This window comes from Vigna unguiculata, chromosome 8 (genome assembly GCF_037176805.1).
Source record: "Vigna unguiculata cultivar grain cowpea cultivar isolate G323 ecotype 2 chromosome 8, ASM3717680v1, whole genome shotgun sequence".
NCBI lineage: Eukaryota > Viridiplantae > Streptophyta > Magnoliopsida > Fabales > Fabaceae > Vigna > Vigna unguiculata.
In genome coordinates this window covers 5,728,034-5,744,501 of record NC_140799.1, presented here as the reverse complement: position 1 = coordinate 5,744,501, position 16,468 = coordinate 5,728,034, and the positions used below count along the sequence as shown (strand labels likewise).

Sequence of the window (16,468 nt, the reverse complement as noted above, 5' to 3'; positions counted from 1 at the left end):
ATAAAGACATGGCAACTAAGAAAAATAATTGATGTTCATACCTGTAATAGAGATTTCAACCTAAAATTAATGAATTTAGAATGGTTAAGTAAGCACATGGAGAAAACTGTTAGAGAAAATCCACATATGAAAGTTACTAATATGCGTGAGAAAGTGAGCATAAAATGGAATATAGGAATATCTAGGAATATGGCTTATAGAACTGAAGCAATGGTAGCAAAAAATGTGAAGGGTTCATATAAAGAACAATTCAAGAGAATTTATGACTATGCACACGAGCTCTTGAGAACCAATTCAGGGTCAACAGTAAAGATCAAAGTTGAGGAAGTAAATGGTGAATTAATTTTCAGGAGGTTCTATGCATGTTTGAAGGCATGCAAGGATAGTTTCACATGTTGTATGGCCTTTAATTGGGTTAGATGGGTGCTTCCTGAAAGGTAAATATGGAAGGGAGTTATTAAAAGCAATTGGAAGAGACGGCAATGAACAAATATTACATATAGCATATGCTGTTGTAGAGGTTGAGAATAAGGACTCTAGGACATGGTTTTTGGAGCTACTCATTGAAGACATAGGTGGGGAAACAGTGGTTGCAACATGCACCTTTATTTCAAACCTATTTCAGACCAACAAAAGGTGAATTCCACGTGTAACTTTCGTTTTATTTATCTCGTATTTTAGTAAAATTTTTCATGATCTGATTTTCAATGCTTTTAATTTTCACATGTAAAGGTCTGTTACCTACAATACAAGAACTTTTACCCGGAGTGGACCAATGCTTTTGTGTGAGGCACTTATACTCCAACTTTAGAAAGAAATTCCCAGGGAAAAAACTGCATCAACTCATATGGAAGGCTGCAAGAGCCACATATCCACAAGCTTGGGAAGCCCACATGAGGAACATCAAGGACGTCAATGTCAATGCTTTCGAACATTTGATTGCAATTCCACCAAGGCACGTCATCCTCCATATGCTTTGTATTTTTTGTATCCTGAATTGATAACTTCATATAAAGTTCACTATATCAGGGTTTGGTCAAAGTCAAGGTTCACTTCAAGAGCTCATTGTGATACATTAGTGAACAATATGTGTGAGGGATTCAATGGTGCAATAGGTAATACCAGAAGTAAGTCTATCATTAACATGTTGGAGGATATTAGGGTTTACATAATGAAAAGATGGGCATGCAATAGAACAAAGCTCAAATCACGTCAAGGCTCAATCTGCCCGAAAGTTCAAAATTGGCTTGATAAAGAATCACGGTTAACAATGATACCAAGGTCCGTTTTAATATCAGGTACACGTTATGCTTTAAGTTATTTAGTTTGGTGCTTTAATGACTTCAAATTGTCCCAACTTGGTCCTTACCTATACGTAACATTTTCTTATTCCAAATCAGGTGGTCAGCGGAAAGTTATTCGAAGTTAGGCTTGTTTCTCAACTTAAGGAGTAGTTTGTTGTGAACATTGACAAAAGGGACTGCACATGCAGAAAGTGGGCCATTAGTGGCATGCCCTGTTGTCATGCCTTTACTGTAATGAAATTTCTTAATTTAAGTGTAGAGGACTTCATGTCTGACTAGTTTAGAAAGTCCATATATGAAGAAACTTACAATCCTATCGTCTACCCAATCAACAGTCAACAAGCATGGGAAAGAACTTCATATCCATATGTATTTCCCCCATAAAAAAGAGTGATCCTAGGAAGACCTAAAAGGAATAGGAGACTAGAAGCTTGGGAGATTAAGAAGGATGACACTCAGTTAAGAAAAGGAGGTTACAAGAAAAGATATACTGTTTGCAGGGCTGTTGGGCAAAAAAGCTCTACCCAACCGTAACCATGTTACCCGAATGAAAAAGTTTATGTACGAGTCGGGTTATTTGAATTCGGATTACATGGACCCAAATATTCGGGTTAAAACGGGCTTAGATGGTTAGGTACATAATTTAAAATTAAAAGCCGTGGATATCCAACCCGACCCGTTACACTTCGAAAACTCTAATTTTTTTTTTATATTCAACTGCTCTACCTTTTTCATCTTCAGAGAATGCTGCCACATATAACTATCACCTACTACTTCCGATCAATGAAGACACCATTGTCTTCCTCATAAGCTTCACAATCACAAATTGCCTACTCCAACCTTTCCTAATTTTCTTGTCCCCTTTCACCTGCAACAACCTTCAACAACTCATTACCCCTTCGTGCAAATCTCCATTCCTCCTGTCGTCGGTATGGTTGTGTCGGCGCTGGTTTGTTATATACTCTGTTGTGTCGTAGTACCACATTTGGTTTGGTTGGAGAAGAAGGAGATCTTTGGTTTAGTTTTTTCGATTTGGAGAAGAAGGAGATCTAGGTTTGGTTTTTCGATGGAGATTTAGAACTTTAAAATTTTAAATTCGGGTAACCCATATCCAGTCATATTTAACTGTATCCACGTTAACCAAACCCGACTAACCCGACCTATTAAATGGTCGGATATGGATTTAAAAAAAATCGATTTGTGTGGATTAAGGATATTGGGCCCGAATCCGGTCCAATCTGACCGATGCTCAGGCCTACATACACCAAAGTAGGAGCATCCACCTAGCCACGACCATCACCTCATCCAGTACCATCAAGACAACCTATACCATCAAAATCAACACCCACACCACAAATGAGGGAAACTATATGATTCTATTTTAAAGACTAAAGAGGCTTAGTATTTAACTCCTCAATATCAAACCCATTTTCAGCAACAATAAGATGATTAACTATATGAGTTATATAAGTGAAGTTTTTATATGCATTGTAGATGCTTTCTTCCTAAAGCATCCTACACATCTAATATTTATGTATGAGAGCATCCATTCTTCCTTTCTTAACATTTTTTGTGGCTTCATGTGTTACAAATTCCACATCTTCTTTACAGTTTGACATACATACACCCTGCAGAACTCATCAAGAGTAAGTGTCCATGATATGATGTTCTTGATTATTATATCATACTATGATATCCTATTTTCGTCCATAGTCCATGTAGAGAAGCCTTTTGGAATTTGTTTGTTTTCTATAATCTGCACTAGAATGTAAAGGCCTTTAGTAATAAAATGACATACTATCTTGTCAATTGATTCAAGAAATTTTTCATACAAATTAAAGAGGTGGTTTTCTAAAAACAATAAAAATAATGGTTGTTTGTTGATTGAAACCCCGTCAAGAAAGGTTTAATACTACTCATTTTTAGGATCTTTGAACTTTTGAATAAATATTAAAACTAATTCTGAGACCAATTGTTAGAAAAATATTTGTTTAATAACCAAGAAAATTCGTAATTTTATACTTTTAAAACTCTTTTTCATTTCAATTAAAAAATGAATTATCTATTCACTTGCATTCAGAATGAGATTCTAGAGATGCAAAGAAATAGATATAAAGAGAATACGGAAAGAGAAGCTCAACCAAAAAATTTTATACGGATTCAAATTATAAGTTGATGTTATTTTAAATCAATATTATAAATATATTATATTAAATAGTGTAATCGATATTAATTTAAATAAATAATAAAATAATTTAAATGAATATCAACATAATTAAATTAACTTAAATATCAATATTAAAATAAATAAAATTAATCAACAAAATTGATATTAATTTTATTTATTTTTTATATTTATTTTAGTTAGCATTAATTTCTCTTATACTAACATAAATATTTTTATTTATATAAAAATAATTAAAATTAGTTAAAGTTATTTATAATTATTTGTCAACTCTATTAGATATTCAACGTTAAACGGGTTCTCTTAATATTAATTATATTAAATCGACATTAATATAAAGTTAATTAAAAAATTTAAATATAATAAAAATCCATTTATTATTTATTAAACAATTTCTATTAACAGCTAAATTATTTGAAAATTATTTTTTATTTTGTAATTTAGTGGACACTAATATTTAAAAACTAAATTAACATTTTATAGTGATTTTGGCTTATAGTTTTTTATTATGTCGTATTTAATTTATTTGAATTTTTATAAAAAAATATTTAATATAAATTTAAACTATTAAAATAAAAAAAAATTAATATGAGCTTTTCGTGGAAAACAAGAATGACAAAATATGCTTGAAGAAGTTGTTGTCAACGGGATAGGTAGGATACGGGTAATAGTTCTTTCATACCTTATTCGCTATATAAATATATGTCCTGTGTATCCGTACCTATATCAGTGCAGGTATCCGTTAAGTGAGTATCCACATATTTTTTTAATATTCACATATATTCACGAGTATTTACAAATGAAAATTTTAATATTTAACAATATATTTTAGTATAAATTCAAATGAAAATACAATGCATAACATGTATAAATTTTAAATAAAGTGTAAATAACTCATTTAAATAGTATTGAATGACAGTTTACAAAAAATGAAGATTTTTTAAAACCAATGAATAAAATATAATTCATTCAATTTCAAAGTGTTAATGTTTTAATCATATTTTTTTAATTTAAATTAAAATATAACATGTATGAATATCCACGGATACATATACTATGATACTCGTATGTCCCATTAATATACAGATATAAAAAATACTCATACCCAGTGACAGAGCATCATGGTAGCTGGGAGGGGCCATGGCCCCCCAAATGTTTTTTTATTTTTTTTTTAAATTATATACATATATTTGAAATTTTTAAAATTATAGATTGTATATTTTAAAAATTGATAGAAATTAAATTATATCTTTTTATTTCTTTTATAAAATACAAGATTTAATGTTAATAAGTAATAAAAACATAAAATCAAATATAATAAAAAATAAAAATATTTAGGTTTAATTACTCTTTTGATCTATGTTTTCGTCTAAAAATATCAAATTGGAACTATATTGAGACTCATCTATGTAAACAGTAACTAAAAGAATAACTAAACTATGTTATGAATTAATGGTCGTTCATTGATTTATACAATTACTCATATGATTGATAATCATATTATTCATTACTTTTTATGTAATATTTTGTATTTACTATTTGATTTTATATCCTTTCTGGGTTATCATGTTGTATCTATAAATAGGACTCGTCCTATCAGTAATAAGACACACATACAAACAGAAGTTGTTCCCTACTCTCTCATTCTCTATTCTTCCTCTCCTTTGTCTCTCTCTTATTACATTTATTTTATAATATGTTATTAGCACGAGGGTTATCCAACTGAGTGTGAAAGCATATTTTTTCTCCCTAAGAACAACGCTCTACATTCCTCAACCGAGGTTCTTTCTAATCTTTTTCTCATTCACAAACTTTATCTTATATTTTTTTTTTGTGTAATGATAATTGTTTGATTTATTTTTTCTCTGTCATATTATTATTATTATTATTATTATTATTATTTGATTTCAATAATTTCATACATGAAATTTGATTATATTAATATTTTATGTGCTAGTTCTAAAACATGTCAAATCTTGTAAAGCTTGAATTTGCGGCCCTTGATATTTCGGGGGAGAATTATTTATCATGGATTTTAGATGCTGAAATTCATCTAGATGTAATGAGTCTGAGTGATGCTATTAAAGAAGGAAATAAAGCATCTGAACAAGATAAAGCTAAAGCTATGATTTTCCTTCGTCGCCATCTTCATGAAGGGTTGAAAATTGAATACCTTACTGTAAAAGACCCTTTTGTATTATGGGAAAATTTAAAAGAACGATATGACCACCAAAAAACTGTGATTTTGCCAAAAGCTCGTTATGATTGGATGCATTTACGGTTGCAAGATTTTAAAACTGTAAGTGAATATTCTGCAATGTTTAGAATTACTTCTCAATTGACTCTATGTGGAGAAAGAATTACTGATGAGGATATGTTGGAAAAAACATTCTCAACTTTTCATGCAACTAATTTGCTTTTGCAACAACAATATCGTGAAAAAGGTTTTCACAAATATTCTGAATTGATTTCATGTCTTCTTGTGGCTGAACAAAATAATGAGCTCTTGATGAAAAATCAATAGGCCCGACCAACTGGTTCTGCTCCATTCCCAGAAGTGAATGCAGCAACATTTGATCCATATAATCATGGACGAGGTCAAGATCATAATAATAATCGTGGTCGTAATTTTGGCCGTGGTCGTGGTCGTGGTCGTGCTATTAATCATGGTCGTGGACATGGTTATAAAGGAAATTTCAAGGAGAAACTTCATCAACAGAAGTGGAACAAGAATGCGAAAAAGGAAAAAGAAAGGGGTGAAAATAATGGCAAAAAGGCTGAAAATATATGTTACCGTTGTGGCAGTAAAGGTCATTGGACTCGTGCCTGTTATACACCAAAGCATCTTGTTGAACTCTACCAAGAATCACTTAAAAAGAAGAATATAGAAACACACTTTGCTTATGAAGATGGTGATTTTGATTATGGTCATATGGATACTACTCATCTTGATATTGGTGATTTCTTTTCTAAACCCAATGGAAGCATTGATCACCTTATTGGTGATGGGAGTGTTAGAAAATAGTTTTATTTTATTTTATATCATGTTATTAACTTTTAAGACAATGTTTTATATTTAATTCATGTTGCTTTTATATGTATAAGTTTTTATGTTTTTATGAATAAAATCCTCTATTTTTTTTTCTTCTCCTCTTACAAAGTAATCTCTAATATTGATATTTATGTTTATATGAAGAATGAATATTGGCATTTGTTAGTGAAAAACCAACACGGCAAGTGCATCGGTCGCACATAGCAAGTAATAAGTATTTTATCGTTCTCTCCCAAGGGACTTGTGCAACGCATGACAACTCTCGCAATTCACAACTCAATTAGACACAAAGTTCATAAAAATACTAATAAACTCTTTTTTGTATTTTATGAAACAGTTGGTGTGCAACAAGAAATTACTTAACATAGTGTATTTACAATTTCTCAAGATTAGACTTCAACCATTTCATTCTCATGCATTCTAAATTATCCCAATTCCATATTCATGTTAAAATCAATTCACAAGAATACTCAAATCTTATTCCTAGAGCCTTTGAGCCTATGATTACTCATCAAGTTTCAATTCCTTGAATCCTCAACAAGTGAAATCATGCATTAGTTTCAAGAATATAAAATTACTAATGAACCAAGTTCTATTCCTAGATACAAGCATCCATTAGGTATTTAATTTCAAATTTAGATTCTAAAGATGTTTCCCAACACCTCAAGAATCACAAATCAAGCATGGGTGATTAAACCACAACAAGCATTAAGTATGGAAATCAAATACTAACATGAATTGGAAAATCATATAAATTAACAACACAATTTTACACAAGAATTCAATGTTTTACATCTAATCTCAATAAATAGAAATTGCTCTCCATGGTGTATAACCTAGGGTTTTACAAAATTGAAGAATAGGAAAGAAATTGGAACCATAAAGTAGAAACAATCCCTCTCCCAAGGTTCTTGAATACTGCTCATGGTTCAATTGCGCCTCCCATTCGCATCTCCGCCTTCAATTTCGTAGCCCATCCTCCTCTCTAACCCAAAAGGGGTAAAACCTCCATGGATGAAGAAGGAAACCCAAGAAGGAGAAATGAGGGCTTCCCAACACCCCTAATAGCCTCCAAGAGTCTCTCCCAAGCACCCAAGGTGTTTCTATTCGTGAAAAAAATGAGGAATCCCCTAATACTCTCGTAGAAACATGATTAAATAACCATATTCGCGTATTGGGATCGATATTCTCGCCCAGCGGCTTCACACTCGCCCAACGAGACCTAAAATCGACATTCTCGGACATGCAACTTGCTGGGCGAGCCATATTTTTGCCCAGCGACTCAAATACTGCAGTTCTGGTCTGTCATTTTCGCCCAACGAGTGACCCTGGCACCCAATGGTCATTTTTTGGCCTTCCAAGGTTGGTCCAAGGCAGTATATACATATAGGTGAGTCCTTTCTCGATGTTTGCAGTGCTGGACTTGATCTGGGTGCCCCTCGACATGGGTATTTGTGTAAAAGTCAATCTTTCATGTCCAATCATGCTTCCTTGAGTTTCAACTTGTTTTCCTCCACCAGAATTGCTTCCTATTGTTTTATTTCACACACTCATAATAGAGATTAGAAGTAAAAAAACATAAAACAACTAAAATACGAAACAATGCAAAAACAACATAAACTAGAGGATTAAACAAGATAAAAGTTAGGTAGGAGTTGATTTTATTCACAAAAATTAACATCAATAAAAGGTAAAAAACAACGTTATCAGCATTAACACCAATGATGAGGATATGTGCCTTGCTGATAGTGCAACAACTCATAATATTCTCAAGAGTAATAAATTTTTCTCTTGTTTGGTAATGCGCGAAGTCAATGTTAGTACTATTTATGGTACTACAAATATAGTTGAAGGTTCTGGAAGAGCTACAATACTTTTACCAAGAGGTACAAGATTGCATATTAAAAATGCATTTTATTCTCCTAAGTCCAATTGAAACTTATTAAGTTTCAAGGATATTCGTCTAAATGGATATCATATTGAGACAAATAATGAAGGAGATATTGAATATCTTTATATCACTCAAATTGAGTCAAATAAAAAATGTGTATTGGAGAAATTACGAACCTTCTCTTATGGCTTGTACTACACATATATTAATGCGATTGAGACACATGTTATTGTAAGCCAGAAGCTTACAAATAAGAATGAATTTCTTGTTTGGCATGATCGGTTCGGTCATCCTGGATATATCATGATGCGAAAAATAGTTGAAAACTCATGTGGACATCCACTTAAAAGTCAAAAACTTCTTCAGTCCAATGATTTCTTATGTACTGCATGTTCGCATGGAAAGTTGATAATAAGACAATCACCAGAAAAAATTAGAAATGAGTCAATCTCATTTTTAGAATGAATACAAGGTGATATTTGTGGTCCAATACACCCACCATGTGGATCATTTAGATATTTCATGGTATTAATTGATGCGTCCACTAGAGGGTCACATATTTGTTTACTATCAACTTGAAATCAAGCATTTGCTAAGTTATTAGCACAATTAATCAAGTTAAGAGCCCACTTCCCAGATTATCCAATTAAGAAAATTTGTCTTGATAATGCTGTTGAATTTACATCTCATGCTTTTAATGAGTATTGTATGTCAATTGGAATTGAAGTTGAACATCCAGTAGCACATGTTCATACTTAAAATGGACTTGCAGAATCATTGATAAAACGTCTAAAATTGATTGCAAGACCTTTACTTATGAAAGCTAATCTTCCAATGACTACTTGGGGATATGCAATTCTGCATGCTGCAGTATTGATTCGCATCAGACCAACAAGTTATCACAAATACTCTCATTTACAATTGGTTTTTGGTTAGCAACCAAATATTTCTCATTTAAGAATTTTTGGGTGTGCTGTATATGTCCCAATTTCTCCACCAAAAAGGACTATGATGGGTCCTCAAAGACGTTTGGGAATATATGTTGGATATGATTCTCCATCGATAATAAAATATCTTGAACCATCAACAGGTGACTTATTTACAGCTCGATTTGCTGATAGTCATTTTAATGAATCAATTTTTCCAACGTTAGGGGAAGAAAGAAAGAAACTGGAAAATTCATTTACAAAAATTGGCCAACCAATTACCAGATGCTTTTATTGACACAAAAAGGGTAACTAAGTCGCATATACCCATTGCTAATGCTCCGATCATAATTGATATTCCTGTTGGACAATCTAATATAGCAAATGAATCTCAAACACGCCTAAAGCGTGGTAGGCCTGTCGGTTCCAAAGATAAAAATCCTCGGGTGAGAAAAAGGGAAAAAAGGCAAGATGGCCTAATCGAGGGGGTAAAAGTCCCAAAAGATTCTTTTGACATAATTAATAATTCGGTTTCAGAAGAACCTCAGGTACCTGAAATTGTTGAAAATGATGAGATCTCAATAAATTATGTCATGAATCATAAAATATGGAATCGAAATAAAGTCAATATTGACGAAGTTTTTGCATATAATGATCAAGAACCAATGACAAATGAAGATTTTCGGCAAAGAAATGATTGGCCAAAATGGAAAGATGCAATCCAAGCAGAATTAGATTCGCTTGCTAAACGAAAGGTTTTTGGACCTGTAGTTCGCACACTTAAGGGTGTAAAATCTATTGGGTATAGATGGGTTTTTGTACAAAAACGAAATGAGAATAGTGAAATTGTTAGATATAAAGCACGGTTAGTTGCTCAAGGTTTTTCACAAAGACCTGGTATTGATTTTGAGGAGACATATTCTCCAGTATTGGATGCAACAACATTTAGATATTTAATTAGCCTTATTACACAAGAAGGTTTGAATTTGCACCTCATGGATGTTGTTACAGCCTATTTGTATGGCTCTTCAGAGAATGATATTTATATGAAACTCCCTGAAGGATTTAATGTGCCCAACAAAGCAAATTCTAAAGAGGATTATTCAATAAAATTGAATAAGTCCCTTTATGGATTGAAACAATCAGGACGTATGTGATATAATCGTCTAAGTGAGTACTTATTAAAGGAAGGGTATAAAAATGACCCTATTTGTCCTTGTATTTATATGAAAAGATCCGAGAATGAATTTGCCATAATTGTTGTTTATGTAGATGACATAAACATAGTTGGAACTCCTAATAAGCTCACAAAGGCAATTGATTGTTTAAAGAAAGAATTTGAGATGAAGGATCTTGGAAGGACAAAGTTTTGTTTGGGATTACAAATTGAGTATTTAAACAAAGGTGTTCTTATACATCAAGAAGCTTATATAACGAAAGTGCTTAAAAAGTTTTATATGGACAAATCACATTCATTATGCACTCCAATGGTGATAAGGTCATTAGATGTTGATAAAGACCCTTTTAGACCTCAAGAAAAAGATGAAGAACTACTTGGTCCTGAAGTACCATATCTTAGTGTTATAGGAGCACTAATGTATCTTGCTAATTGTACTCGACCTGATATAACATTTGCTGTAAATTTGTTACCAAGATATAGTTCTTCACCTACAAGAAGACATTGGAATGGAGTAAAATAAATACTCTGTTACCTTAAAGGCACTATGAATATGGGCTTATTTTACCCAAATGATTCAAAATTAGATCTAATGGGTTATGCAGATGCAGGTTATTTATCAGATCCTCATAATGGTCAATCACAAACAGGATATTTTTTCACATGTGGTGGCACAGCGATTTCATGGCGATCTGTGAAACAAACAATAACAACATCGTCAAATCATGCAGAAATTTTAGCATTACATTAGGCAAGTCGTGAATGCGTTTGGTTAACGTCTATAATTCAACATGTGCGACAAACTTGTGGTTTATCCTTGGGAAAAATGAAACCAACAACGATATATGAAGACAATAGTGCATGCATTGCTCAATTGAAAGAAGGATATATTAAAGGAGACGGAACAAAACATATTCTTCCAAAATTCTTTTTCACTCATGATCTTCAAAGAAATGGTGATGTAGAGATCCAAAAGATTCGCTCATGTGAAAATCTAGCAGATTTATTTACAAAGTCTTTGCCAAGGAGAACTTTTGAGCAATTGGTTCACAAGATTGGACTCCGCCATCTTAATGATGTAAGTTTACATGAGGGAGAGAAATAGAAGATGCAAAGAACAATATTATATAGAATGATGTACTCTTTTTCCTTCACTAGGTTTTTATCCCACAAGGTTTTTCCTAGTAAGGTTTTAACGAGGCACATTCTTTTATCAATGGACACCCAAGGGGAAGTGTTATGAATTAATGGTCGTCCATTGATTTATACAATTACTCATATAATTGATAATCATATTATTCATTACTCTTTATGTAATATTTTGTATTTACTATTTGATTTTATATCCTTTATGGGTTACCATGTTGTATCTATAAATAGGACTTGTCCTATCAGTAATAAGACACACGTACAAACAGAAGTTGCTCCCTACTCTCTCATTCTCTATTCTTCCTCTCCTTTGTCTCTCTCTTATTACCTTTATTTTATAATAAACTAAACATTTATTAAAATATTTTTTATTTTCTTCTGTCATTACCTTTTTAATTTTTCATAAAATTGTACCCATCTCTCACTCTCATTTTTTTTTTTGTTTTTGAAGAAAAAAAATGAAGTTAGACACATACTTATTATTTTTACTCTCATTTCTTATTTGTTTCCTTCGTTTCTCGAAGAAAAAAAAATGTAACTCTCTCTTGCCTTACTTGATAATGAAATATTAGTTTAATACTTATTAAAATTATTTTTTTATCTAATTTTTGTGTACTCATTTTTATGACTATAAAAACAAAAATAATGTATTATATATTTTTTATCGCCGATTTTTAATTGTGAATTGATTATAATATATTTTTCTTTTAATTATTATGTCTCTCAATCTTTTATTAGATTATGATAAATTATTTTTTAATATATTTAAAAAAAGTATATCGATGAACAATAACGTAATATTTTATATTTTGTGTGATGAGCAAACTCAATTTTAATATAATGATTCATGATATTCTGGAGAAAAGTCAATTCAAAAACACCTTGCAGATAGTACAAATCAAAGAAACGCTTTGCATATAAAGTACAATACGTATCAATTGAAACTAATAAAAAATGTTTTGACTAAATGATTTTTTAGAATCGACATTAATTTTAGATTTTGTGTAAATCTACAAAGTATTTAACCATATCCAAACTAAATTTAAGTAATTAAATTTTAAAAAAATATGGGTTTAAATTTGAAACGAATCAATTAAAATAAACTTCAAGTAATTCTCATCATTATTTTGAATTGGAATTGAATATTTATTTGTTTTGTATGTCCTAAACTACGTGTGAGTAGTCCAAAAACTACAAAAAGGACAAAAAAGTGTTGCCTTAAATACTTAAAGCCTATGGAACTTTGGTTTTAAGCTTACAAACTAGTAAAGACACGGATTCATCAAATTAGGTCAAGTGGGGTTGATAAAGCATAAATGAGTTATATATTACTACAAACTTCCTACTCTTGATGGTATTTTCTCATTGTCATGTCTATATGTTTGGTTCTCTTCCATTTTCTTGTTGTACATAATTATTTTGGTAGGGTCCGTTTGTTGGAGATATTATTGGTTTCTTTAATTTGGCACTGTCCTACATTAGCATCACTGTTTTCATTTGTTGGAGATATTTTTTTAAGTCTAGGACACTATGAATCTGTGAGGACTGCACCATCAGTGCCCACACAATGAATGCACTGAATCAAGCCCAAACCACAAAAAACAATTGCATTTCTTCTTCTTAACCAATGCCGTTCTTCCTTGGTTGGACATTTCTTTCGGTGGAAATTGGTCAAATACTCACTAGGCTCACACTTCATTTTTTTTTTCTCTTGTACTTCAATTTCTCACACTAATATTTTCCTATTAAAACACTAAACAATTTGTAAATTTAATTTAGAAATAGCTAATACCAACAATAATATATAAATAAATGTCGTGAAAGAAAGACAATTTGTGGAACTTAACGCACTTACTTTCTCCAATGTAACCTCAGCAATGTTGACATTATCGAATCCAACCTTGTGGTCTGCACAACTTTATGATTCTAGACGGTTGACCTTATTATATTGGTTACCTTGTCAAATTTTGTCTCCATCTGTTTGATCAATTGCCCCAACCAAATATACCCACCAATTGCAACATTCAATTCAAACTTCAACAAAACCTACCTCACAAGAGTTCCAAGACAACATTCCAAAACATAAACACCCACATGTCGATATAAATATAAATACCTCATTGAAGCATCAACAACTTGTTACCATAGAAAAATGTCCCTCCAAACACTCATTTTCACACCTCTTTTGGTTCTACTCATGAGTATCCATTCTCACGCTCTTCTCGACCCTTCTAATCGGAAATATGCACCAAGCAAGGGAAGTGTTAGAGTTGCGTATTGGCCTTCGGGTGATGACCTTTCACCTTCTTCCATCGACACCAAGTACTTCACTCACATATACTACGCATTCATCCAACAACACCCTCAACTTTTCCACCTTAGCGTCACCGAATCCGAGAAAAAATGGATTCCACAATTCATCAACGGCCTCCGCCACCGTTACCCGCCGGTTAAAACTCTCTTGTCAATTGGCGGAGGTGGCAGCAACTCCACCGCCTTCTCCCTCATGGCCAGCACCCAACACAACCGACACGTGTTCATCAACTCCACCATCCACGTGGCACGCCAATACGGATTCGACGGTCTCGATTTGGACTGGGAATTCCCGGAAAACGAGGTCGACATGTCTAACCTAGGTATCTTGTTTCGTGAATGGCATCAAGCTATAACATTGGAAGCACAGGCTTGCAGAAAACCGCGTCTGCTTTTAACCGCCGCGGTTTATTACGCTTCCACCATTAAACTTATCGGTAATGGGCCACGAACATATCCGGTTCAGGCCATTCGCGATTACTTGGACTGGGCCAGCCCAATGTGCTTTGACTACCACGGGACTTGGGCCAATTTTACCGGCTTCAATGCTGCTTTGTATGATCCAAACTCCAACATTAGTACCCGGTACGGAATCGGGTCTTGGATCAAAGCGGGTGTGCCAGGGCAGAAGTTGGTTATGGGTTTACCATTATATGGGCGGGCATGGGCGCTCCGAGACCCGAATGTTAATGGGGTTGGAGCAGAGGCTGTTGGGGAAGCCACTGATACTGATGGGACTATGGATTATGATGAAATTTTGGTGTTCAACAAAGAAAATGGTGCCACTGTTGTGTACGATGATGTAGCTGTGTCTTTCTACTCTTATGCGGGTACTACTTGGATCGGGTACGATGATGGAGCATCCATAAGGAAGAAGGTTCAGTTTGCTAGGGCTTCGGGCTTGAAGGGCTATTTCTTTTGGGCTCTCGGAAAGGATAAGGATTGGACCATCTCAAGACAAGGTAATTTCACTATTCTTGTTCTTGTTACCGTGTATTTTCATCTTCTTTGTTTCTATTTAGTCTAATATGCTTCTTTTTCTTTTCAGCTTCGAATGCATGGGGACATTGATGTTTCTTTGTTTGAGTAGATAGAATTTCACTCAAATCTCAAACCTTAGTTGATACACAATTCTCATATTCCGATTATGGTGTTACCCTACTTCAATAACAATGCCATTGTAACATTCTTGAGTACTTTGATTATGTGCCATCAATGAATGAAATATATATATATATATATATATATATTGCAAATTTCAACTATTTTGCATGACTTCATCCAATGCAAACTTGTTGCATTATTTTAAAGGTTATTGCCAAAATTTGCAAGCTCAAAAAGATAGAACCAACGAGAATAAGAGATGGATAAAAATATTTAAAACTAATAATGCATTTTAATGTCTTAAACCGTTGCAATGAAAATAAAACAAACGAAAAGGAATAAAGCATTTAATACATTCAAATCAGAATCTGAAGAACGGTTTTCTCATAAATAATAAAATTTCAATTTAAAATTATCTTTTAAAAGTTTAGAAGCGTTGACATATTGATAAAGTTTGAAAAATCAAATTTCCGAATTTTAAAATACTTAATTATGAGAAGTTTGAAATAAACTTTGATTTACATTTCATTTTAACGACGGAACAAAATCAACTTTGACAGAAACACATCTAGAATGTTGGTGACATTTTTTGACTTACGAACTAGGGAAACATATATAGATAAAATTTTTAACTAAAGTCAAATTGAACTTTATGTTAGGATCCTTTAAAATATTCAAAAAAATTGCAGTATGAAGAAGAAAATAAAGAATAAGTGAAAAGGTTGAATGCCCATAAAAGAAAAGCGATAAGGTTGAATTTTATTTTTTAAAATTTATATAAAACTCTCTTTTTTCTCAATTTTTTCTTTTAGTTTTTCATCCATATATATGCTTGTTTCATTCATGAAATTCTGTCTTATTCTATTCTATTACTATGCAAGTTACTTCTTTCTTTCCTTTTGCTTTTAAGTTGAAGAGCATGAATTGTACTCTAATCTGTCACTATTTTCAATTACATGATGCAATTATATAAGATGCACTCTATATCAACATGAAGACAACATTAACTAATTGAGTTATTGTTTGAGCATGCATGGAACTAGAATACTGTGTTGTGTTCCCCACAGTGTCCCCCCAAACTCAAAAGACAAAGAGATGAAATAATTAAGTTGGAAAAGCAAGGAATCTGAAGATTTTGTAGGAAGAATGAATCTGTAAGATATGATTATTAAATAAGCAAGAGGTTATAAAGCTATTTCAATATTAGAGAGCAGGGCCAATGATGGTGCTTAGGATAATCATAAATGAGCTCATAGGATCTTCTTTCGATACATCTAATGAGCTACGATCTTCCAACATGTGATTTCAAGACATCAATATTTTCTCTTCATTTTTTCACCATCTTTTCCAAATCTCAACTACATATT

At 32.5% G+C, this 16,468-nt stretch overlaps 2 protein-coding genes across 2 annotated transcripts; both read left to right on the top strand.

The window, feature by feature from the left end:
* Window positions 1-96: 96 nt before the first annotated feature.
* On the top strand, window positions 97-1,938 carry LOC146884051 (uncharacterized). Its single transcript, XM_085665647.1, has 5 exons — window positions 97-334; window positions 438-636; window positions 812-955; window positions 1,030-1,127; window positions 1,805-1,938. Exons 1-5 carry the CDS (start codon window positions 97-99, stop codon window positions 1,936-1,938), a joined length of 813 nt encoding a protein of 270 aa, XP_085521773.1.
* An 11,643-nt stretch (window positions 1,939-13,581) lies between these two features.
* Window positions 13,582-15,262, top strand: LOC114193385 (class V chitinase CHIT5-like). Its single transcript, XM_028083150.2, has 2 exons — window positions 13,582-14,959; window positions 15,046-15,262. Exons 1-2 carry the CDS (start codon window positions 13,837-13,839, stop codon window positions 15,066-15,068), a joined length of 1,146 nt encoding a protein of 381 aa, XP_027938951.1. The 5' UTR covers window positions 13,582-13,836; the 3' UTR covers window positions 15,069-15,262.
* Window positions 15,263-16,468: the final 1,206 nt, after the last annotated feature.